General features: G+C 40.8%; 2 protein-coding genes across 4 annotated transcripts; one reads left to right on the top strand and one right to left on the bottom strand.

Moving 5' to 3' along the window:
- Positions 1-2,603: 2,603 nt before the first annotated feature.
- On the bottom strand, positions 2,604-4,976 carry LOC122762859 (protein Niban 2-like). The gene is made up of 3 exons (XM_044018052.1): positions 4,944-4,976; positions 3,161-3,316; positions 2,604-2,724 (listed from the first exon to the last, which is right to left on the bottom strand). The coding sequence occupies exons 1-3, from the start codon at positions 4,959-4,961 to the stop codon at positions 2,635-2,637; spliced, it is 264 nt and encodes an 87-aa protein (XP_043873987.1). The 5' UTR covers positions 4,962-4,976; the 3' UTR covers positions 2,604-2,634.
- Positions 4,977-10,935: 5,959 nt separating this feature from the next.
- Positions 10,936-24,734, top strand: LOC122762858 (tripartite motif-containing protein 16-like). Of its 3 annotated transcripts, XM_044018048.1 has the most exons (4): positions 10,936-13,073; positions 15,598-15,667; positions 15,810-15,964; positions 16,189-16,657. In XM_044018048.1, the coding sequence occupies exon 1, from the start codon at positions 11,046-11,048 to the stop codon at positions 12,693-12,695; it is 1,650 nt and encodes a 549-aa protein (XP_043873983.1). In that variant the 5' UTR covers positions 10,936-11,045; the 3' UTR covers positions 12,696-13,073; positions 15,598-15,667; positions 15,810-15,964; positions 16,189-16,657. The 3 variants fall into 3 exon arrangements, with proteins under 3 accessions (XP_043873983.1, XP_043873985.1, XP_043873984.1); XM_044018050.1 differs by lacking the exons at positions 15,598-15,667; positions 15,810-15,964; positions 16,189-16,657 and adding an exon at positions 22,225-24,734; XM_044018049.1 differs by lacking the exons at positions 15,598-15,667; positions 15,810-15,964; positions 16,189-16,657 and adding an exon at positions 14,096-14,630.
- Positions 24,735-24,846: the final 112 nt, after the last annotated feature.

Consider the following 24,846-nt stretch of genomic DNA (forward strand, 5'->3'; position numbering starts at 1 on the left):
AGCTGAGATAAGGCTGTTTTGTGACTTTTTTAATTTTTCTACTGTCTCGTTACATAAAACTCACAAATGAAGTTAACATCTTAAAAGTCATACTTCTGTACCCTCAGTGTTTGATTTTGCAATGATTTCACTGTTGGGATGTGTTTTTCTATTAGTGTCTCTTTGTGTGCGCATTCAGCTGAGATAAGGCGTTTAGTGACTTTTTCAGTGTTTGATAATGTAATGATTTAACTGTTGGGATGTGTTTTTCTATTAGTGTCTCTTTGTGTGCGCATTCAGCTGAGATAAGGCTGTTTTAGTGACTTTTTTAATTTTTGGGATGTGTTTTTAGGATGTTGGGATGTGTTTTTCTAATAGTGTCTCTTTGTGTGCGCATTCAGCTGAGATAAGGCTGTTTCGTGACTTTTTTAATTTTTCTACTGTCTCGTTACATAAAACTCACAAATGAAGTTAACATCTTAAAAGTTATACTTCTGTACCCTCAGTGTTTGATTTTGCAATGATTTCACTGTTGGGATGTGTTTTTCTATTAGTGTCTCTTTGTGTGCGCATTCAGCTGAGATAAGGCTGTTTCGTGACTTTTTTAAATTTTCTACTGTCTCGTTACATAAAACTCACAAATGAAGTTAACATCTTAAAAGTTATACTTCTGTACCCCTCAGTGTTTGATTTTGCAATGATTTCACTGTTGGGATGTGTTTTTCTATTAGTGTCTCTTTGTGTGCGCATTCAGCTTAGATAAGGCGTTTAGTGACTTTTATAATTTTTCTACTGTCTCGTTACATAAAACTCACAAATGAAGTTAACATCTTAAAAGTTATGCTTCCGTACCCTCAGTGTTTGATTTTGCAATGATTTCACTGTTGGGATGTATTTTTCTATTAGTGTCTCTTTGTGTGCGCATTCAGCTGAGATAAGGCGTTTAGTGACTTTTTCAGTGTTTGATACTGTAATGATTTCACTGTTGGGATGTGTTTTTCTATTAGTGTCTCTTTGTGTGCGCATTCAGCTGAGATAAGGCTGTTTCGTGACTTTTATAATTTTTCTACTGTCTCGTTACATAAAACTCACAAATGAAGTTAACATCTTAAAAGTTATACTTCTGTACCCTCAGTGTTTGATTTTGCAATGATTTCACTATTGGGATGTGTTTTTCTATTAGTGTCTCTTTGTGTGCGCATTCAGCTGAGATAAGGCGTTTAGTGACTTTTATAATTTTTTTACTGTCTCGTTACATAAAACTCACAAATGAAGTTAACATCTTAAAAGTTATACTTCCGTACCCTCAGTGTTTGATTTTGCAATGATTTCACTGTTGGGATGTGTTTTTCTATTAGTGTCTCTTTGTGTGCGCATTCAGCTGAGATAAGGCGTTTAGTGACTTTTTCAGTGTTTCATACTGTAATGATTTCACTGTTGGGATGTGTTTTTCTATTAGTGTCTCTTTGTGTGCGCATTCAGCTGAGATAAGGCTGTTTAGTGACTTTTTTAATTTTTCTACTGTCTCGTAACATAAAACTCACAAATGAAGTTAACATCTTAAAACTTATACTTCCGTACCCTCAGTGTTTGATTTTGCAATGATTTCACTGTTGGGATGTGTTTTTATATTAGTGTCTCTTTGTGTGCGCATTCAGCTGAGATAAGGCGTTTAGTGACTTTTTCAGTGTTTGATACTGTAATGATTTCACTGTTGGGATGTGTTTTTCTATTAGTGTCTCTTTGTGTGCGCATTCAGCTGAGATAAGGCTGTTTAGTGACTTTTTTCATTTTTAACATCTTAAAAGATATACTTCTGTACCCCCCTGTACATAAAATACCATCACTGTCACTACAGTACAATTATTAACTAGAAGTGGCCCGGTACTGTTCAGTACACAGAACCGGCACTTTTATTTGTTTACTGGCACATTTCACAAGATGCCGGTAATCTCATTCAAACAAGTAGCTACATCTTATATTATTTTGACTGTAATCAATTTCACAATCATTCATGCCTACGATGGTCATTATTAGACCACCGTCATTCAGGTCAGTAAGAGGTTTGATTATATTCTACATATATTATTGCATTATTTGAGTTAAAGGCTCCAGAAAAAAAGAAAAAAAAACACTGAATGTTGCCATTGTGAAAGGTCAACTGTTAAGAAACCGGTACATTTGAAATTAGTTCACTTAATTTTGAGTTGTTTTGGTGCAATCTTTCATGAACAATAGTGGTATCACTCTTTCCATGTGCATTTTATTAATTTGGCACAGGACGTGGTTATCTCCCTAATTGATGTTTAGTTCACTAGACATTCAAGAAACTGGGATGATGGCATCTTATTTAAGAACGAGAAAGAGAAAAACACTGATTTCATATACTAGGAGTAACACAGGCAGTGGCAGTCACTTACGTTTCCTGACGTCTTAATTTGTGCTCATCTGAAGTGAAACAAAACCCTGAATTTTCATTAACATTAAAACAAGGCCAGACCAAAAGCTTCACTCCCAGGGCTGGAGTATGCCAGATGTAATATTATTAGATATACATGTGGATGTTATGAATTTGTTATGAATGCCAGATGTAATATTATTAGATATACATGTGGATGTTATGAATTTGATGCACAAGCCTGTTTTCTTTGTGTATTACCTTAATGACTCTGTCCTGGCAGTGCTGGATGATCTTACACAGCTCCTCTGAGACTCGAGACTCTGATGAAGGATCTGCTCAAACATCTAGTAAAAGACAATTTGTAGTTTTGTACCTAACTTTGTGACATACATGCATGTAACACCAGACAAACTGACTCATATAGGAATATCCCATGAAATAATGATAATATATGATAATGTACTACACCCAGTTCCACAGTCTGTATTGTGGCATGTCTGTAGACAACTATATCTAACTGTCCACTGAGTTATCGAACCGCCAAAAGATGTTCGCCTTTAGTTCTACTGTGTTCTTGATCAATGCCACAGTCAGAACCTCATCATCCAACTATTTGACAAACTCTAGTCAAACAGGAGCTACAGTGTAGGAAAATGATCAAGAAATACAATGAGTGTCAATAAAATGATTAGCTCTCATAGAAACTTCCCATTGTGTTAACCAGTTAACCACCACTAACAAGTCTATATTAGACTGGTTAATCAGTAGTTGAGGTTTCACCTCTCTCATGGGGATCTGGGCCCTTTGGACAAACACTGACGGGCTGCTCACGTCAAACTGTTGCTGCAGACCCTCAAGGCTCAGGTTCACCACCTTCTCATAGCAGCTGTGCATCTTAACTGGATGGAAAGCCAGCATGGAGATCTTCTCCATGTGCTGAGGAGGAAGACAAGAAGGGAGAGGAAGAGATGCAGGCATGGACAGATTTGGGAAAAATGTATAATTGTCTCTCACAATAAATATACTACTGCAAAAGTATCACTAATGTTACACTAGACAAGTGCAAGATACAGAAAGACACTAATTAATTGAATATGATAGCAATTTTACACCGACTAGGTACGATATAGGATTTAAACAGTGGACAACCAAGGGAATCACAGCATGGTGTGTTTTGGTGAAAGATGGACAGCTGGAGAGTTTCCAAAATATGACAGAAAAAAAGGATTCGGATAATCAATCATGAATTCTGTGGATTCCTGCAACTTAGAGACTACTATATGAAAGAGATCAGGATGGACCCCTCCTGAGAAGTGAATAGTGTGATCCAGATCATCATAATCAACGCATACAAAGAAACCACAATTAGAATTATATTGGGACTATATAAAAAATGGCTACAAAATAAAAGATGGGAATCAGAATTTAACATAAAAATTAGTGATGAAGATTGGCTAAGATTGGTTTAATCTGCCAGGCATTAGCCTCATGTATGAAACAAAGTGATTTTGGAGCAGAGAGATATTTAGGTTACAAGGTCAGAGCTGCAGTGACTTTATGACAAGTACAAATGAGCATTTCATGGGTTGCACTGGCAACAGATATGACAAATGTTGGGTGGCTGGGAGATTTTCTTTTTAATCAGTCTTGAATATGTCAAAGATTACCCACAATATTAACTTTGAAGCATTGTTAGTTTTGTGTAGCATCAGATAAATCATGTACTCCCTCCCCTCTTAATTTGAAAAGAGGACATTTGTAATATGGAAATGATTGAATATTTGGTAGTTTTGAGGAGGACTGATGCAGGACAAAAGTATTAATCTTTTATAACAACAATTCTTGGGAGTGAACATTCCTGCCATATACTCAAGTGTATGGTGAAAACAATGTTCAGTGTTCTATTGATCTATTAATAAAATGTTTTCATTTGAATTCCAATTTGACCTTACAATGAAGCAGAATCCAGTCACGTTAACTGTGCGTTGTAAGAATGGAAAAGACTGTCATGAAAAATTATAATAATTACAACAGGATACCTGCAGCAGCAGCACCAGTGAACCTCTCTGAACAGATCAGCAATGTGACCCACAGTCCTCACAACCGAAGAGGCAGCCGAAACACAGCAAGCGGTTCCGCGAAGACGGATGAGCGGTCCGGGTGAGAGGACAGTGGAACTGTTCAGACAGAAAGTCTGGCTCCCGTGTAACGTCGCACACAACACCATCTCAGAGATATCTCAGAGATAGGATACTGACTGTATTTAAACACTAAACTTTCGCAAAAAACAGCTAAGCGAAAAAGAAAAAAAAAGAGCATGGAACATTTACATGTGCATATATTATTATTAACTATATTTCGATTAATTCGTGTGTGTGTTTAAATACATGTGTATGTATGTATGTATTTTCAATGAGTGAAAAGACGTAGTTATTAATGAACACATTTTAGCAACAACTCTTTAGCCACCTGGCCTGCTATTTAGCTCATTATCATAATGTAAGTCGCTTTGGATAAAAGCGCCTGCTAAATGACATGTAATGTAATGTAAAATTTCACTTACCTCTAAATTTTTGAGCATCTTCCTGTGACATGTCAATAGATCCCGTCTACCGTCAACTTCCCCAGTAATTCCTTGGTCAGCGACTGATGCTGCAACCAGAGCCGGATTAACGCAAAGGCAAACTAGGCACGTGCCTAGGGCCCGATTGGCAAGGGGACAATTAAAACCTGAAAATGACTTGGTCCGCGTTTCAAGACGATTTACACTCCTCGTCCTGATGACGCAACGCTGTCAGGGCGCACTGAGGACAGTCTGCTCCGATCGACAGTCGCGCTGGGGGCAGGCGGGCGGGAGAAGCCGCAGCGAGTGCACATGTCCGCGGTGGTTCACTGTAAACCACCTTCGCCCCGAGCCCTTCCAAGCCGGTCGCGGCGCACCACCGGCGGAAGAAATTTCATGTCAAACTTATGTGTGACAGTGCACTATAGAAATGACTGAAACGTGACTAAAACTAATAAGCGTTTTAGTCCAAAAGACTAAAACTAAGACTAAATCTAGAATGGCTTCCAAAAACAACACTGCACAGTACACCATCCAGAGAAACATCCAGACCAGTGGAGAAAACTGCAGAACAGTCCAGACCAGGAGCTGAGCTGCTGAGTGTTGAATACCAGAAAATGGAAGAGAGGTGATGCTTGTCCATGAAAATAAACCTCTTTACCACTACAGCACAGTTTCTCTTACTGCAAATTGTATTGGTTTCATTGTATATTTGACTACTTATTACACTATTCAATTTAATCAACACATTTAATTAAGATTTTCTGCAAAATGCAATAGCTTACAACATTTATCTTATTTGCTTATTGTCTTGTTTACGGTAATAAAAATCAAAAAATAGTCTGATAGACTGTTTAATATACGACACATGACTTATTTTGGCATACAAAGAACCAACTCGTAACCAAAGACTATGCTATGTAAAATGTGAATTCACTTTTATTAGTAACTTTGGTAGGTTTCAGATTTCAATTCATAAATAACATGGAGGGGAGCCCAAAAAATACATTCTGCCTAGTATAGTCCATTTATTTAATCCAGCTCTGATGGTGTGACTGTGGGTTTAGGAATGAATGTTTGTGTGTGTGTGTGTGTGTGTGCGCGTGCGTGCGTGCGTGTGTGTGAGTGTGTTTGCTGATTGAGTAATATGAACTTTTAAAACTGCAATGAAAGACTGGTTCGTTCATCTTTTACATGTCATTTAGCAGACGTTTTGGTACTTTGTTATCCCTGAATTAATGGATAAGATGTGTATCAATATGTATGATTTTACAGCACCTTGTGATTTATTTTTGGATTTCAAATGATATTGTATAACAACAATATTTCTTATTCTTATCACCATCAGACTCAGACAACACTTCATCTGTAGCTGAGATGGAAACAGCGTCGTCAGATTAAGAGGCACAGACATGTCAGGAGGATGCTGCTCCAATGGACAACACAGGTGGACAGCAGGGTGCCACACTGAAAATCCCTGCATTCACCAGGGGCCGCAGCCAACTGGATGCAAAGGATGTAGAACAGACCAGCAAACTAGCTCACTCCAGGATCCACATGGAACGAGTTATTGGTTGTATGCGCACCAAGTTTAACATTAAATGGGACCATGCGCCTGGGTGTTGTGGTCAAATACGAAGGCGAGGAAAAGACTTTACTTGATAAGATTGTTGTTATATGCTCTGACCAATATGTGCCCAAGTGTTGTTCTGAAGCTACCTAACACCTAACAAAAAGAGCTAAGCTACAGTCAAAAAGTGTCAACCATATTAACAGTTTAAGGACCGATTGTGGTTCAGGTCAAATGGGATTCAGAGTCAGATTCAGATTTTTGTCATAGTCGTCAATCCAGTCAGGAGGAGATAAATCAGGGAGCTCATAATTGGGAAGGGTGGAATAAATTCATCATTTGGACAGACTTATCGATTGCACTTTTCAGAGTCATCATAATCACTTTTTAACATGTGGAAATGAGCATTTCATGGGTTGTATTCCACAGTACAAATAACTGGGTGAGGTATAATCTGTCAAATATTAGCCTCATGAATGAACTTTTCAGGCAAAATAATGACACAACAGGACAAGAACACAACGAAACACTGCGAGTTGGGCTAGCTACGGTAAGACATTAAAGACCTTAAAGAGCTATGACACAAACTAACCACACTAAAAGACGAACTGAAAAAGGAAATTAAAGAAGAAATGATCATTCTACAACAAGAGATTGAGCGTAAACTAACAGATAATATAAATGAACTACAGATACAGAAGGGGAATCTTGCTGAAGCCCAAGCCCACGACAGATGCAAGAAAAGATGACTGACCTCGAAGGGAGATCGAGGAGGAACAACATACTAATACGTCATACTACATGTGACGTCGACAGACTGTCGGCAACTGATTGGCAGAGTGTCCGCACTGGAAGAGTCGAGTGGCATATTTCAGTTCATTGACTGTGTTACAGGGAGTCTGCACTCCAGTCATGCAGAAAGATTCTGTGAACAAATCTTTTTTAACCCTCTGCATTCTTCGTGCTTTTGGATTTTTTTTGTTGATATATTTGGCTGTGTTGATGTAAATTGCTTGAAATTTGGTGTAGGTGAAGTTAATTTTTATGTAATATAAATCTACCACTGTCAGGGAATATCAACATTTTTCATTATCATATAACAATCAATATCTGAAGCTAAAATGATTTTGGTGTATTTTAGGGATATCATAGTATGGTGTGAATGTGGGTTTAGGAATGAATGTGTGTGTGTGTGTGTATGTGCAACTCCAGACACTTCTTGTTCTCACATCAAGTTCAAATCGACATGATACACAGGCACCTACACCTACAAAGAGGCTCATACACACATTCACTCCTTTGAGTAAAAAAACCAAACAGACATCTTGAGGGACTTCAAAGACTTGCCCTTTACGTGAACCCAAACAAAAGTCTGGTTTGGTTTACACAGGTGCAATTACAGGTAAACACTATGTTTCACTTTGTTTGGGGCTCAATTCAGCCTGACTGTCAAAGACACAGCCTCAGACGCTGAAGACCTCGACCTCATCAACATCAGTCACAATGTACTGAAAAAGAAAAAGGTTAAATAATTTATCAAAACTGACCCTAACCTGATCATATTATAGTGATTACATGTAAAATAATTACATCAAATCAAACATAAGCTGGATGTTTTGTATGACCTGTGTGATCATCCGTTTTTGATGAAGATTAAAATCCATAATTTGTATTAGTAGTGTATGATTTCACTTTCACTGAACTCAGTACCACTTATACTTCATATACTAGTAGTATGGAGTATTTTTACTGTATACGTTTTGGAGGAATATAGGGTCAAAGTTCACTTTTTGCAACAAACAATAGGGTAATCATTTTTGATGAAGTATAAAATCCTTATTTTTTTAATCAGTAGTTTATGATTTTACTTTCACTGGACTCAGTACCTCTTGTATTTCATATGCTAGTAATATGAAGTACTTTTAATGTATACTTTTGGAGTAACCTGGGCTCCCTTCACCCCTTTTTTGTCAATTATACTTAAACTGCCATAACCAAGCAGTCTTATTTCTGGTTTTCAAAATAAAGTCCTATAGGATGCGATTACAACATACTGAAAAATAAATGTTCAAATTATATGTCAATTTAATTTATTATATAACAATTATATCACATTATAGTGATTACATGTAAAATAATTGTTGAATATTTTCGAGTTTCTGTCATTTTTCAGCTTCTTAAATGTGAATATTTTTGACTTTCGGTTGCAATTATAGGTACACAATACTTTGTTTGGGGCTCAATTCATCCTGACGGTCAAGACATAGCCTGAGACGCTGAAGTCGAGGTTGAGACCTCATTAACCATCAGTCACAATGTACTGATTATATATTAATTATTTATCAAAACAAACCCTATGCCTATCATATTATAGTGATTACATGGAAAATAATTACATCAAATCAAGCATAAGATAGATGTATTTTATGGCCTGTGTAATCTTCCGTTTTAGGTATAAAATTAATTCATATATTAGTAATATGGAGTACTTTTACCGTATACTTATTGAGTAATCCTGGGTCAAATTTCCCTTCTTTTTTTTTTTTACACTTGCACAATGATAACAATGTTCTTCTTGGTGCCAGTGATTTTATTGTGCAAGAAACACTGTGAATCTGTGAATATAGTAGAGAAGACGTTCATGAATAACCATCCATAATCTGTGTGGCGCTCTTTACTGTGAACTTCAAGTGGCAGTCACTCATTCATCATCCTCACGCTGACACCTACTGGCGAGAAACGGTATTGTTACTTGAGTTTTTGCTGGGTTTTTTTTGTTTTTTTTACAGATGACACAAGGCCTTTGAAATGATATAAGCAAGAAAAATAATGGGGGCGTGCTTCATATACTAGTAGTATGAAATACTTTTACTGTATATGTTTGTCTATTCTGTCATGGGGCCGTGTCTCAAATTCCACATCCTATCACAAGTTAATAAGATATGTTGTATATGGAGGAATATAGGGTCAAACTTCACTTTTTACAACAAATAACAGGGTAATCATTTTTTGGCCATCAGGCAACTGTAATTCCACAGTATTGTTTTGTCAGCTGCCTAAATTATCTAAAATTAATTAATTAATGCTATGCTATTTATTTAAATCAAGTCTCTAGCACATCAAAATGTGTAATAAATGAGGGTAAAGGTTATTACATGAAAGCCAGTGCATCTGAATACTTTTCAGATGCACTGATTTGATTACACTGAAATGATTTTCTTCACACATTTTGAATTTGAAAATACTCAATGGGACCTGAGGAAGTGGACCTCAGGTGTTGCCAAGGGGGAAGTAATCCTCACAGCAGGCTCCCTGCTAAGTGAAATTTATTTTTGTGTTGGGGATACAACTGCTCAAATGGATCAAATACCTGAAACTGTGTGAGAATTCCAAGCATCAATAAACCGTTGGATTCCGATGCTGGCAGCTCAGGTTTGACACTCAGTATCGAACTGTGGTGTCCTTCATATCAAGAAGCTCTTGGTCCACCAGGTGAACCAAGGCGGCCTTCAGTGGAAGTGTTGTTCACTTCCTGTGGTTCTGTAAAAATGCAGAGCAGAAGGGAATTAAAAAAAAGTTTTCTGTTGCTTTTAGGTTTCAAGCCCGGTCAATGGAACACATTTTTGGAAATATTAATGTTATTCCACGATTATCTTTTGCTTTTCACATGCCATATAACTTTTGTGGGAAAAAGAAATGCAATAATTTCATGACCACTGTCTGATATAATCTAGTAACATGTATCGACATAGGATAGGATATAGGATATAAGACATATTTCACATATATGGGGGTAGAGTGGCTCAGTGGTTAAGACCGGTACCCTGTGTACGAAAGACATCATGGTCGCAAGTACGACTCCACCCCTGGCTGATTGTACTCAATTCCATTGTTAGTCACTTTGGATGAAAGTGACTGCTAAATGACATGTCATGGAATATCTTAATGGGTTCATCAACTTTATAAGACCACCTAAATACAATACAAACTTTTTTTTTTCTAAAACTTTAAGCCATGTCATGCTTCATTAGAAAAAGATTTAACTACAAAACATATAATAATAAGCCAACAGGGAAAAGACTTTCAAGTGACAATGACCTGAACATTGTTCAAATCAGGCAGTCCATTCCAAGTTGGTTCATCTCTCTCTCTCTCACACACGCACACACACACACACACACACACACACATACCCACCCACACACACACACACACACACACACACACACACACAAACACACACACACACACACACACACACACACACACACACACACACACACACACAGGGAGTGTCATTCAGAGCAGAGGTCACTCTATGCCAGAGTGGGAGTGGTTCCTGGTTCCCTCCCCCTCACGCCTGCAGTTTGACAATGGGAGGAGGTGAGCCAACAGGTGGAGAAGAGTCAGAGCCGTCAGGCTCTGCCCACTGCCGCGTCACATGTTGTTGAGATCAGAGCTCAAACCTGTTTCAAACCTGTTAGAATTCTGAGGAAGAGAAACTCAGACAGTCGTGGTGACAGAGCGGTGACATGGCAGGAGTTCAGCTGCACAGAGAAACCTTGTCTTGTTCCATCTGTTTGGATCTTTTGAAGGATCCTGTGACTCTTACCTGTGGAGACAGCTTCTGTAAAAACTGTATTAAAGACCACAGAGAGGAGCAGAGGCGGAGCTGCCCTCATTGTAGAGAGATCTTCAAACCGAGGTCTAAACTGAAGAAAGATTTAGATTTAGTGGAGGAGCTGAAGAAGACTGGACTCCACGCTGCTCCTGCTGATCACTGCTATGCTGGAGCTGAAGATGTGGCCTGTGATGTCTGCACTGGCAGGAAACGTAAAGCTCTCAATAACTGTTTGGTTTGTTTGGCCTCTTACTGTGAGGGACATCTCCAGCCTCATCTTCAAGCACCTGCATTAAAGAAACACAAGCTGGTGGAGCCGTCCAAGAACCTCCAGGAGAACATCTGCCCTCGTCATGATAAGATGATGGACTTGTTCTGCCGCACTGATCAGCAGTGTATCTGTTATCTCTGCTCTGTGGACGAACATAAAGACCACGACACGGTCTCAGCTGCAGCAGAAAGGACGCACAAGCAGAGAGAGCTGGATCTGAGTCGAGAAGAAGTCCAGCAGAAACTCCAGGACATAGACAGAGATGTGAAGGTGCTTCAACAGGAGAGGAAGACTCTCACTCTCTCTGCTGATAAAACCGTGAAGGACACAGACGAGAGCTTCACTGAGATGATGCGTCTCCTGCAGAAGAGAAGCTCTGATGTGATGCAGCTGATCAGATCCAAGCTGGAAACTGAGGTGAGACGAGTCACAGACGCCGAGGAGAAGCTTCAGCAGGAGATCACTGAGCTGAAGAAGAAAGAAGCTGAACTGAAGCAGCTCTCACTCACACATGACCACAACCAGTTTCTCCTCAACTACCGCTCACTGTCAGCACTCAGTCCATCCACACACTCGTCCACCATCCACATCCGTCCTCTGAGACACTTTGAGGACGTGACAGCGGCTGTGGCAAAGGACCGAGGTCAACTGCAGGACTTCCTGATCGAGACGTGGACAAACATCTCACTGGCTGTGGAACAAGTAGATGTTTTACTGACAGAACCAGAACCAAAGACCAGAGCTGAGTTCTTCAGATATTCACAGGAAATTAAACTGGATCCAAACACAGCTCACACAGAGCTGTTATTATCTGAGGGAAATAGAAAAGTGACATTAATGAATGAACCTCAGTCTTATCCTCATCAAACAGACAGATTCACTGATGTTTATCAGGTCCTGAGTGAAGAGAGTGTGACTGGACGTTGTTACTGGGAGGTGGAGTGGACAGGAAGAGGAGTTTCTGTAGCAGTGACGTACAAGAACATCAGCAGTTCAGGTTCAGATGAATGTGTTTTTGGATACAATTACAAATCTTGGGCTTTAGATTGTGACCTAAACAGTTGTGAGTTTGTTCACAACAGTATCAAGACTGTCGTCTCAGGTGTTAAAGTCTCCAAAGTGGGAGTTTACCTGGACTACAGAGCAGGTCTTCTGTCCTTCTACAGAGTCTCTGACACCATGACTCTGCTCCACAGAGTTCAGATCATGTTCACTCAGCCTCTTTATGCTGGAGTCTGGCTTTGTTATTCTTCACTTGGAGCCACAGCAGAGTTCTGTAAACTCAAATAGTCTGGAGTTCTTTCAGCAGCAGTGAAGTAAACTCTGAGTTTAAATCTTTCACCTCTCTGCGACAACAATAACATCAACTTATGACTTTGAATTTAAGACCCTTTAAGACAAGACCCTTCTCCTTGAACCTCACCCAAAGGAAAACTCTTTCCGAGAAGAAATGTGCTTATTTCCACTCCTTGGCCTGAGGACATTCACAATGCACTATTGAACATTTTTTGATGACAAAAAACTCAGTTGGTCAGGTCTTGCAAGGAGAAGGGTCTTGTTGGTCTCATGAAAAAAGAGAAGACGTGCCCAACTTTATCAGTTTCCATTGCATCATACATCAGAAGTCACCTGTATCAAAACTCAGAAATAATGAATTCCAAAATGCAGGTGAGGTGGCTTTCCTGTGGACTTTGTCTTCTAAGTGTGGCTCTACTGGAAAAAATAGTCAGGATCATTGGTCCAGAGTAATAATTTCTCAGGGTGCACTATGTGACGTTCACCTGTTCTCACAAAAGTCTAGTGTTTAGAGTTTTTATTTTCAATTTAATCTCTATCTGGAAGACGATCCACCGTGGCGATCCCTAAAAAAGGAAGAAGCTGATTCTATTCACTGACGTCTTGCCACATTTGTGTCATGGAGAAACAGCATAATAACAGGAGATCAAACAAACAGACCAACTGTTTTTCAATAATTGTTGTCAAGAAGGCTAACCTGATAATGTAATAACCTCCTGTTAATGTAATACTTTATTACATTATTGGTCAAAAGTGTATTACATTATTGGGAAATGCACTTTATTACATTATCGGGAAGTTATTACATTATCAGGTTTTATTACATTATCAGGTTCTACACGTGACAGTAGCTCAGTGCTCGTCTTTCAACTCAAAGGTTGTGGGTTCCTGACTTCACTATTCTAGGCTTGGCAGCAGCGTGTGAATGAGTATGAAGGAGGAGCGATAGAAAAATGTGCTGCACATAGATGTGCTGTATCAAAGTGTGATTGAATGGGTGTGAATGGGTGAATGGAAAAACAAATGTAGACTAAAGCAGCTTTGAGTGGTCATCAAGACTATGAAAGAGTTGTCACTCTTTCTATGTGCATTTTATTAATTTTTATAAATTCAGACACATAATAAGACACACAAAGGTGTCTTATTATGCCAAAATGTTGCAAAAATGAACAAGCTAAAGTAAAACACAATTTGTAGTTTTGTACCTAACTTTGTGACATACATGTAACACTACTGTGTCTTTGATCAATGCTACAGTCAGAACCTCATCATCCAACTATTTGGCTAACTCTGGTCAAACAGGAGCTACAGTGTAGGAAAATGATCAAGAAATAAAATGAGTGTCAATAAAATGATTAGCTCTCATAGAAACTTCCCATTGTGTTCTTACATAGACTAACCAGCAGATTAAGCCGTTTCACCTCTCTCATGGGGATCTGGGCCCTTTGGACAAACACTGACGGGCTGCTCACGTCAAACTGTTGCTGCAGACCCTCAAGGCTCAGGTTCACCACCTTCTCATAGCAGCTGTGCATCTTAACTGGATGGAAAGCCAGCATGGAGCTCTTCTCCATGTGCTGAGGAGGAGGACAAGAAGGGAGAGGAAGAGATGGATGAGGCATGGACAGATTTAGGAAAAATGTATAATTGTGTCTCACAATAAATATACTACTGCAAAAGTATCGTTAATGTTACACTAGACAAATGAAGACAAAGAAGACAAATTGCAGGATGCTGCTTCAGATTGGACGTCATGGTGCGTGTGCCTACATTAATTTGCCAGGACTTGTTAAGATCACAATTAGTCTACATAAGAATTGAATTGAGTCAAGCGATTACCGTCAGAGCCGAGTTTCAAGACTTTAGAACTCACTCGTGGAGTGTTAAAGGGGACATATTATACCCCATTTCCCCCATTAAAATAGTTCCCTGGTGTCCTAATGAACATGTCAGTGACATGCTTTGGTCAAAATACCATAAGGATGAAGAATCATAGTAGTTCAATAACCCTGCTAAACCCGCCCCTTTCAGAACGCTCGGTTTTGTGCATTGTCCCTTTACATGCAAATGAGACACAGGCAAACACACCCACTTCTTCCAGGGGGTGTGCCGAAGCCGGCACGCTCACGCTACCATGACAACACTTGAACGTGGACCGTGGGAGAAACATGGCTGCTGGAGGAAACTTTGCGGTTCAACCATATATGTTTGAACCAGAGTCCGACCCTGAACAAGAGGAGGTCACGGAAGAAGTTGTAGTATGCAGACTACGACAAGACGTGTCAGAATGGTCAGTTATGCGCTCTATTTGACTTTTTTTTTTAAATGTGTGTGCTTGTACGTCGGTTATATACAGTCGCTGACTAAATACGGCGACCGCTGGCCGCAGTTTGTGTAACTCACTGCTTATAATACTCTAGATTTGTTTCAGTGACTGGAATGCTACTCCGGAGTTCTCCACAGCAGTGGGAATTGAATAGCGGCGTTTTTATTCTCAGCTAAACCGTAATAACGTTACGTCATTGTTATGTCCCCCCCCCGTGCACCGTAGCCCCATCCCCCGTTCCACAGGTGACTGTCTGGCACCTCCGTGAACCCTATAGTAATGTCCGTTTACCCGTTGGTACTGCGTTTCAGCCTAATGCTGTACTTCGAATTAGTAAACATATGTCGTGGCATATAGCCTTTATAACTTTTTTATTTAGACTGTACATAGACTTGCATGCCTCTTATGTTTCTATCTTGTAACATATTCTGGAGCTGCTGAACTGTGAATTTCTCTTTGAGATGAATAAAGTATCTATCTATCTATCACCTGACATGTAGTCGCAAATATCATATTAGAAATAATATACATGTATAACTAATGTTTCCCCTTTTTTCCCCTGTGGTTTAGGTGTACTTGTGGCAATTGTACAGCAATGCCTACATCCCCAGAGAACCTCTGCTGCAGGGAGATACCAAAGGTAGTACATGAGCGCTTGTTGAACGAAAACATAACTATACATTTACAGTAGCACATGCATTTTTACTTTCCCCTTCATTTTTGCCTATCGAGTGTGCACGTAGTCTCTGTCATTTCCTCACATTACTATTTCACATTTACAGGTTCTACGAAGACTGAACCAGCTGCAGAACCCACCTTCCTGCATGGCAGACCACCCTGGCTTCGAACCTGTGTGCTTGAATGTATTCTCTCTGCAGAAAGCTTTGAACATCTACAGAGCAGACTATGGGCCTTTACGTCTCAGGGGACGCGAACAGTAAGTTATTTTTGTTTTTCATTTTCTTTGGTCCTTGTAGTAAAAGTACAGCTAGGTGAACCCATTTCTCCACTTTGTTCTCTTATTAATTTTTTTCAAAAGGCAGTCTGACTATTGTAAAAATGTTACATATGAAAGACTTGAATATAAACATTTCTGCACAAAGTCACATTTGTACACAGCAAAATTTATTAAATATTGTTATATACACACATTATGTTCAGCCGTTACAGATACTTGGCATACAGGAGCTTTGTGAGCTGGTGTTGGGGTTTTCTGGGACGGAGACTTCGGGTGCCACTGCCCAGCTGTGTCGTCCGACGGATACGGATCGAGTACCCTGATGCTGAAGGCATCTATGTGGGGTTCAGACCGGCCCTTGACTGAACCTCGTCACATAGCGCTCGATCACCTCCTTCTGGTCCGGCTTTTCGAACTGTGCAGAGAGATCTTCAGGGATGGACATTCTCAGAACCGCCTCTGTGTATGGACCAGGCTCCGGAAAAACTTTCTCAAAGACCAGGTCCATGGTTTCGTCCACGTACTCTGCAATAACAGAAAGTGCAATATTGTGTGTAATTGGTTGTGTGCATTTACTATTAGTAAGACTTTTGTTATAGTGTTATTTATATAATATCTTATTTATCTAAGATTTTGTAAAGGCCATTTAATTTTTTCTTGTGACTTTCAATAAAGAGAACAAAACTTACTGAACGTTGCCTGCTCTTTCACTGGCTTTGCTGTGCATTCCCCTTTCTTCCACTTTGGAAATTGGAGCCTGAACAGTGGCTCTCCATCACAGTTTGTTGCCTGTGGACGGGCTGTGTTTTCGTTGAAGTGCATGACTGCCAGGTATAGTCTTGGGAGACAAAAGAATTAAATGCTAAATGAGATTATGAACTGACTGTACATATAACATGTAACAAGTTGAAGAATGCAGGACTCTGTTATCCTTCTGTTCACCTTCTTGTATTTAACAGGTCAACAAGTTTATTTTCTATTATGATTTACACTCATGTAGCTGCATATCTGGCTTATTTCGGTGTGCCTGTATGTCATTACGCAACTGTAATAACAGAGAAGACCCTCTTTACCTGCACAGCATGCCAAGAAAAGGAAAGACAACATTCTTTGGTGCGAAGCGTAGAATGAGGCTATGAAAAGCCTCCAGTGACGATGTTTGGTAATGAGGGCTCAGCTTCCCCACATCCTTCATGACCCTCTTGTTGGTCAGTGCCTTCTCCAGTCTGCAGAAGGCTGGTGTTCCTGTGAAAAACAAGGCATTGTAAATAATAATAATAATCATGTTAAGTAGAGGAATGATGCCTACACATGACAATGTTTACACACCTGCTGTCAACCACTTGCTCCTGTCTGTGGAGGGGCGGATTGGATGCAGACACTGGGGGAAAGCGGGGTCGTCGTGGGTGTGGACGTCCAGGACATGGTTAAAAATGGACGTCCACTTCGCAGTTCTCTCAGGCACCGATGTGGAAGATGCAGCCGTCCAGTACATATGGTTCTTTATACTGCAAAGCCATTTTGTCAGTTTCTCACAGCCCTTGTTCTGTGAGATCTTCAACAGCTTCCTGGACAGCCCTAATAACACAAACAGTGTTAGTCTTTGATGTGTAAGTACCGCATATCGCATTCAGTCAGAATTGCATTGCAAATAGGCAGGAGCACATAAGTAATCATGCAAGTGTGGACAAGCAAATGATTTACAGTGATCACAAATGCTGTTTTTGTGCCTCTCAGTTGGAAGGAAGGAAACGCCATGAAATCATACCTTTTTCCATGTGCCACACATCGTAGTAATGTGTGATATTGGACTCCCTCAGGAACTTCTGGATTTGGGGGTGACGGTCAGTCACAATACTCTCCATAGTAACACCCCGTTCCTCCAACAGAGCCAGGCTCCTCTTCAGGCCCTCTTTCTCCATATGGTAGCGTCCCCCGACCTCATTACTCTTTTACATGTAAGAAAACAAATCAAGTCAGATTATTTCAGGTGATTACAGGTACACTGTAAGAGATGAATTATCGGCTGTCACTTACTTGAACCAGCTGTAAATCAATAACAGTGTTGGTCCTCAGGTCCATCATGGTGTAGCTACCATACTTGGCACTGTGTCCTTGAAAAGCAAAGTAAATATAGACATTTCATTTGATTTGACATTGTGTGTTTTCTTATTGTTTTCAAGGACACTTGTGAATACAGATATAAATGAGATTGTTATGCCACGTTCGTTACAGTACTACATACCGGGAGAGTCTGCTCTCAAGTCACCACCAAGGACGACATTCTGCTGCTCACTGAGCTGCTGCAAAATAGCAGTCTGTGTCGTCTTCCACTTGTGCACAATCGCTGGCTCTATGTACATCCGAGCATGCCGTCTAAATGAGTCATATTTAAACATCTTCAACTGCATTGCCCGGAAAACCTGTGGTAGAGAGAAACAGACAGGACAGGCGCCCACACTTTAAATTGACGACAACATATGCTGTATTCCATTACATTTATTGCTAAATATGTCCAAATGTAATACCTTCTCAATCTTGAAGAAAGACGCACCAGTGGTATACACTGCGGTGGATAGCTGCAGGTTCCCAGCAGGAGTGCTACCAACAAGTGGCTGGCTATTCCACTTTCTGGAGAACTCACAATTCAGACACTGCTGTTCAACAGAGAGGAACGTGCCTAGCCTTCTTGACCGCACGTCACAGTTCCGCTTACACACAGGGCAGACCTGAAACAGCTCCATTAGGCAGTCCTCATACACAATGTAAGTGGGAGTCTTATGAACGGGAACAGAAGACTCCTTTCTGCAATTAACACAAAAGATTCACCAAAAATTAGACGAAGGCCAAGTAGAGGAATTTCACAGAAATGACTAATCACATGTTTACGTTGAAAGATCAAGGAACTCACGTAACATCAGCGGACTCATTCAAGGTGTCCACAGGGTCATATGTGGAATCATGTGGCACCGGGATGTCAACAGAACTGTGTTCTGCAGGCTCCTCTTCCTCTTCCACCTCTTCCAATTCTGTGCGTCGTCTCTTACGTGGTCTCTTTATTGGTGTTGATGTCAAAAACGGCAGAGCAGCTGCTGTGCCAACACCAACATCAGTGGAGGGAAAATTAGTCTGTGTGCCTTTAGAAAAAGAAAAAGAGAATCTATGAGAATCTATGCAAATTTCTAGAAAGGTAAGCAATCCCATCGCTAATCAGTAATGATACACAAATGCAGAAGATATCTAATCACGTAATACAGCAGCTTCTGGTCAACTAACCTGTACTTCTGAAATGAGGTTGTAGAGTCCTCATTGAAAGCTGTGTTCCAGTTGAGCGTGTTTATGTTGCTGTTGGGGGGTCCGTCTGGCACGCCACATGATGAGCCTTTTCCACCGGTCCGGATGTGCTAGCCTGGACGCAAAGAGCAGCGATATGTAATGCATGCCTTACCCTAATTTGGCAACAAACGATGCAGAGATCTACCTACTTAATAAGAAATTATAATAAGAAAGTAGTCAATACAATAAAAGAAAATGCAGTCACACAATGTATGCCTTTGTGTCCTTAGTGCCGACCAGCTACCTCATAAAGTAACGTGGTTTGTCCCTACTGTTTGTCCGCTCGTGCAAGCAGTGCAGCACGGAAACACGAACAATGAAAAGTATACGAACGTAGAGCGTATTTCGCCGGCCACAACAACGCACCACAGTCACCTAGTCAACGTCCTGCACTGGCACGGCATAAACTTTCAATCGGTCTCTAATGAAATAGCAGCAGGCAAGAGCTAACACGGCACGCCTGTGGTGCTACGTTAGCTGATAGTAGTTAGCATGTGCTAGCGTTACGCGAACAATGAAAAGTATACGAACGTAGAGCGTATTTCGCCGGCCACAACAACGCACCACAGTCACCTAGTCAACGTCCTGCACTGGCACGGCATAAACTTTCCATCGGTCTCTAATGAAATAGCAGCAGGCAAGAGCTAACACGGCACGCCTGTGGTGCTACGTTAGCTGATAGTAGTTAGCATGTGCTAGCGTTACACGAACAATGAAAAGTATACGAACGTAGAGCGTATTTCGCCGGCCACAACAACGCACCACAGTCACCTAGTCAACGTCCTGCACTGGCACGGCATAAACTTTCAATCGGTCTCTAATGAAATAGCAGCAGGCAAGAGCAAACACGGCACGCCTGTGGTGCTACGTTAGCTGATAGTAGTTAGCATGTGCTAGCGTTACGCGAACAATGAAAAGTATACGAACGTAGAGCGTATTTCGCCGGCCACAACAACGCACCACAGTCACCAAGTCAACGTCCTGCACTGGCACGGCATAAACTTTCAATTGGTCTCTAATGAAATAGCAGCAGGCAAGAGCAAACACGGCACGCCTGTGGTGCTACGTTAGCTGATAGTAGTTAGCATGTGCTGGCGTTACACGAACATTGACAAACAAAGCATATGTTTCCCAAAGAATACTTACAGTTTGCTCCACTGCGGTCTCTCCACGGAGAGTTGGTACTGATCCCCTTTTCAGCTTCAATCTTCTGCTCAGTCCAGAATTGTACTGACCAAGGTTTACAAAGCAGTCCAACGCGAAGTGGTGCGAACACACAAACACACGTTTGCTGACTTTATCCGGCACATCAGCTCCATACATAAAATGTACCCACTGGATACGCACGTCCCGTGAGGCTGGAAGTTTGTGTAAAACAGAGTGATCCGCTGTGCAGCCACGTACAGCACACTTATCCCTTCGCGTTGACATGATACTGCTTTTCCTCCCTCGCCTGCACTCTTGCATTTTATAGGGACAACGGGAGCTAAGGTGGAGCTAAGGTGGAGCTCTCGAAGTAAAGCGGTTGGTGGGTGGTAACATTCGCGGTGAAATGCGCATGCTGACGTCATAAGCGCAGGGAATTCAACATCGAGCGTTTTATCGCCTATACTTACACTAAGTGGGACCACGAAAAAAGGACGGAGTACTCTTTTTCCACACTTAGGCGACTGGTAGGGCCTCCTTAGTCCCAAATATAAGTATTAAAATGGTTAAAAAGTTGATTTTGCATAATATGTCCCCTTTAAAGTCGCCACATAAAATAATTTTGTATCCGACCAGTAGCGGTTCTTTAAGTCTTTTAAAAAGTTGAAAAATGTTTGTTCTCTCATGAGAGGTGTACCCGTGTATCGTTCGTATTTTTTCTCCTCAGTAAAAACAATCCAACATGAGCAATCTACAAGGAATTAAATTAGGAATTCATTCGTTTTACGAATAATAGTGACATCACCAGTTTTAAAAAAAGATCCCAACACCATCAGCTTTACTTTCGCCAATAGAAATTACACTTAGACCTTTGTTCCACATGCTGGATACCTTTACTCTTTACTTGTGTTCAGTTTCACTTCTTGACAACATAATATGTCAAAGTCAGTTTTCAACAAGAATTTAATTTGTTGGGCTCTATAAGAATTTGATTGGATTCCAAAATGAAAACTTTGGGGAAGGTCATAAATGTTTGGGGGGAAGCTATGGTGTGGGTTTGTCGTCAAAACACTTATTATTCATTTTATAACTTATACTACTTGCTTTTCTTTTATTTTTCTTTACCTCTACAAAAGGTGTTTCATGATCATCATCAGGCTCTGGAGCAGGGAATTCAGGAGTGGGAGAGAAAGAGCCAAAGTTGTTGCTGTAAGGGGGGCTCTCTGCTACAGCCTGCGGGTGCAGCGGGGTGCTGCCGAACTTGCTGACCCTGACCCTTATACCTATTCCAAGCCCTACCCCCAGTAGAGGTCCCCCAAACCCCAATTTATGAGCTAGAATAAAATGATATCAAAAGACCCAGAATAAGACTGGAAACTCTCCAGCTGCCAAAAGAAGAAGGAGGGATGGGACTTTGATGGGACTCTTTACATCTTTGATCACATACACATTCCTGTAGCTTCATACTAGGCCATTCACCTTTGACCTACACACTTGTAGGTCTTCCAAGATATTACTCTCCATAGCATATTTACACCATTAGTCTAAACACCTAGCAAGCTTAGTTATTCCCACACAAACCTTCTTAAACCTGTCAGATCGTGAGACCCATGGTCGTTCTCACCAGCTGCACAGACAACTCTTAGAGATCGTCACCACGGGAATCCTGTGAACGTTAAGAGGGCATTGTCCGAGATTGTCTGGTGAGAGAAAAAAATTAAGGAAAGCAGTCTTTCTCTTCTTTGCTTTATCCCCAGCTTTCACTGCTGACTGCTCAAACACTGGATCCTGACCTCGACACCTGTCCACCCCGACGTTGTCAGCTCGGCCCCGTCCCGGCACCTCAACAAGCATCCATGCTCCCACAGCCACTCCCTCTGGCATATGAGGATGAGGATCAGCCATCAAGCAGCACTCCAGATCCTCCAGCTCTAACAAGGGTGGGGGAAAGAGCTTCAGAACCATACAGGAACAACCATGGCCATCTGCATCTGATAATGCTCCCTCCCTCTTCCTGGGGAGGAGCAGCAGAGGGTTTCCAACTTCCAATGATGGAGGTGGCAGGACAGGATGGTGAACCTATACTGGTTTATCGGACTTGGACTCAGAAAGACATTGAAACCGCTGTTAAGAGCAAGAACAGAAAGAGCGTCTCCAAGAAAAGAGAGAAAATAAGAGACACAAAAGAGTGGAAGACATGTTCCTCTGTTTGGTACAGAAAGAAGAACCCTCCAAATTGAGAGGTTATCAGTATAAACAACGTGACACTGGAGCAGAGACTACGCTGCCAACTATCGTTGCAGCGTAGACAACGGCATGACGTCACAGTGACTACAGGGGGAGGACAGCGGTAAGGGAGGCCAGTGGATGACCTGACAGCTGATACCTCTGAGACAGGTTATGCACACACATACACTCACTCACACACTCATGCAAAGAGGAAATGCTTGCTACTGATACTGATAGTGACACACAGTAGTATTCTGTGTCATGTGACCTTTTTAATGCTGCATACACAATCTGATTCAGAGTGAAATGAATGTCTCATTCATTCCTCTCACAAGAGGAAGCAAATGTCATTCCTGCACTGAAAACACTTCCACAATCACTGTGGGCAAAACACAAATATGATGTTGGACTAAATAAGAATTGTGATCCTGTCACCATTACTCCTAAATCACATTACAGACCATGCCAACAGCAGTATCCTCTCAAATGAGAAGCTACTGAGGGAACAACACCAGTGTTTACATCATTACTGGACGCAGGAATATTCATTCCATGTGAAAATGCTGTGCACACACCTATTTTCCCTGTGAAGAAAATCAGAGAAACCGGTCTTTCTTGGATCAAAAGCTCTCCCTCTCGTCCTCACTTACATGAGAATGAGAAAGAGGAGCAGAACAAATTTGAGTCCATTTGAGATTCTGTTTGGTCGACCACCCTCTTTAGGAGTGGCTCCACCAAAACGACCTCTGCCCTCCACTGACCAATGTGAGGATGCAATGTTGAACTATTGCAAAAACTTGTCCTCCGTATTATCTCAAGTTTCCCAATAGGTAAAAAACGCTTTGCCAAAACCAGCATCCAACTTGCTGCATGACATTCATATGACTGTGTGGTATAAGAGGAACTCGGGTTTGTTTTGCGTTCCTATCATTGATCATTGTGTTTCCAATACTGCGGTTTGAACATCATGTTGTTGACAACTCTAACTTGACTCGTACACCTGACAACGCTTACAAATCTGACTAATTCTGACGTCCATCACCTCATTGAACGGGCAGTAAAGCTTAACTCACCGACTGACTTTTTTCTTGTTGCCGACTTCACATTAGGTGAAGTGACGTTATGACTAGGACTCTAACTTGGACTTTGACCTCAACCTTGACATGGAACCTGGACTTTTTCCTTCAACAGCAATCTTTGATCTTTGATGTTGTTGGTGTTTTAGGAGTGTAACTTTTTGATGAAACATCCTTAAACTGGCTGGTATGATGTTTTTGATGTCTTGTTATGCTCTTTTTGATTCTTTGATTAATTACATTGATGATTGATTTTGATTTAATGTTTTTCTTGAGAATAGATTAGCAAACATAACCACTGTGATATGTTAGCACAAAAAGAAGAGTGTTATTGATCTGATTTCATGCTTTTAGAGGTATCAAAACCTTTTTATTAGTGTAATCGCCTTCATATATCCATATCCATATATTGATGTTATGATATGTTTTATATTGTTTTGTATTGCTTTTTGAAGTTCATATTCATGGTTACTTTAAGGTTGTTTAATGCCTTTATATGGGTTTTGTAGTGAGTCTTTGTTAGTCAGTGTATTTTTACCAAATGTTATTTTCTTTAGCTTAGTGATTAATATATAATCAAAAGGGGGGAATTGTTATGGAAAATAACATTTTCCATCTCTGATCACATACACACATTCCTATAGCTTCATACTAGGCCATTCACCTTTGACCTACACACTTGTAGCTCTTCCAAGATATCTCTCCCTAGCATATTTATACCCTTAGTCTAAACACCTAGCAAGCTTAGCTATTCCCACACAAAATCTGATTCATAGACCTGTCGGATTGTGAGACCCAAGCTCATTCTCACCAGCTGCGCAGACAACCCTTAGGGCGCAAACACCTACTATACAATACACAGATTTCCTCTTGTTTCTCACAGCCATCTTGTACTTGCCACGGAGCAGTTGTTCATCTTGACTCTCTATTTGCAAAGAAATAAACCACGCTTCAACAATCAACTTCGATTCAACTTTATTTCTTCATCAGACACCTCACATTTGCCATAACACAGGTTCTGACTGGAACGACGCGGCCCTCAGGTACACTTTCAAAAGGCATTGTCGGAACCAC

The sequence above is a fragment of the Solea senegalensis genome, unplaced genomic scaffold, assembly GCF_019176455.1.
Source record: "Solea senegalensis isolate Sse05_10M unplaced genomic scaffold, IFAPA_SoseM_1 scf7180000016140, whole genome shotgun sequence".
NCBI classification, from domain to species: Eukaryota; Metazoa; Chordata; class Actinopteri; order Pleuronectiformes; family Soleidae; genus Solea; species Solea senegalensis.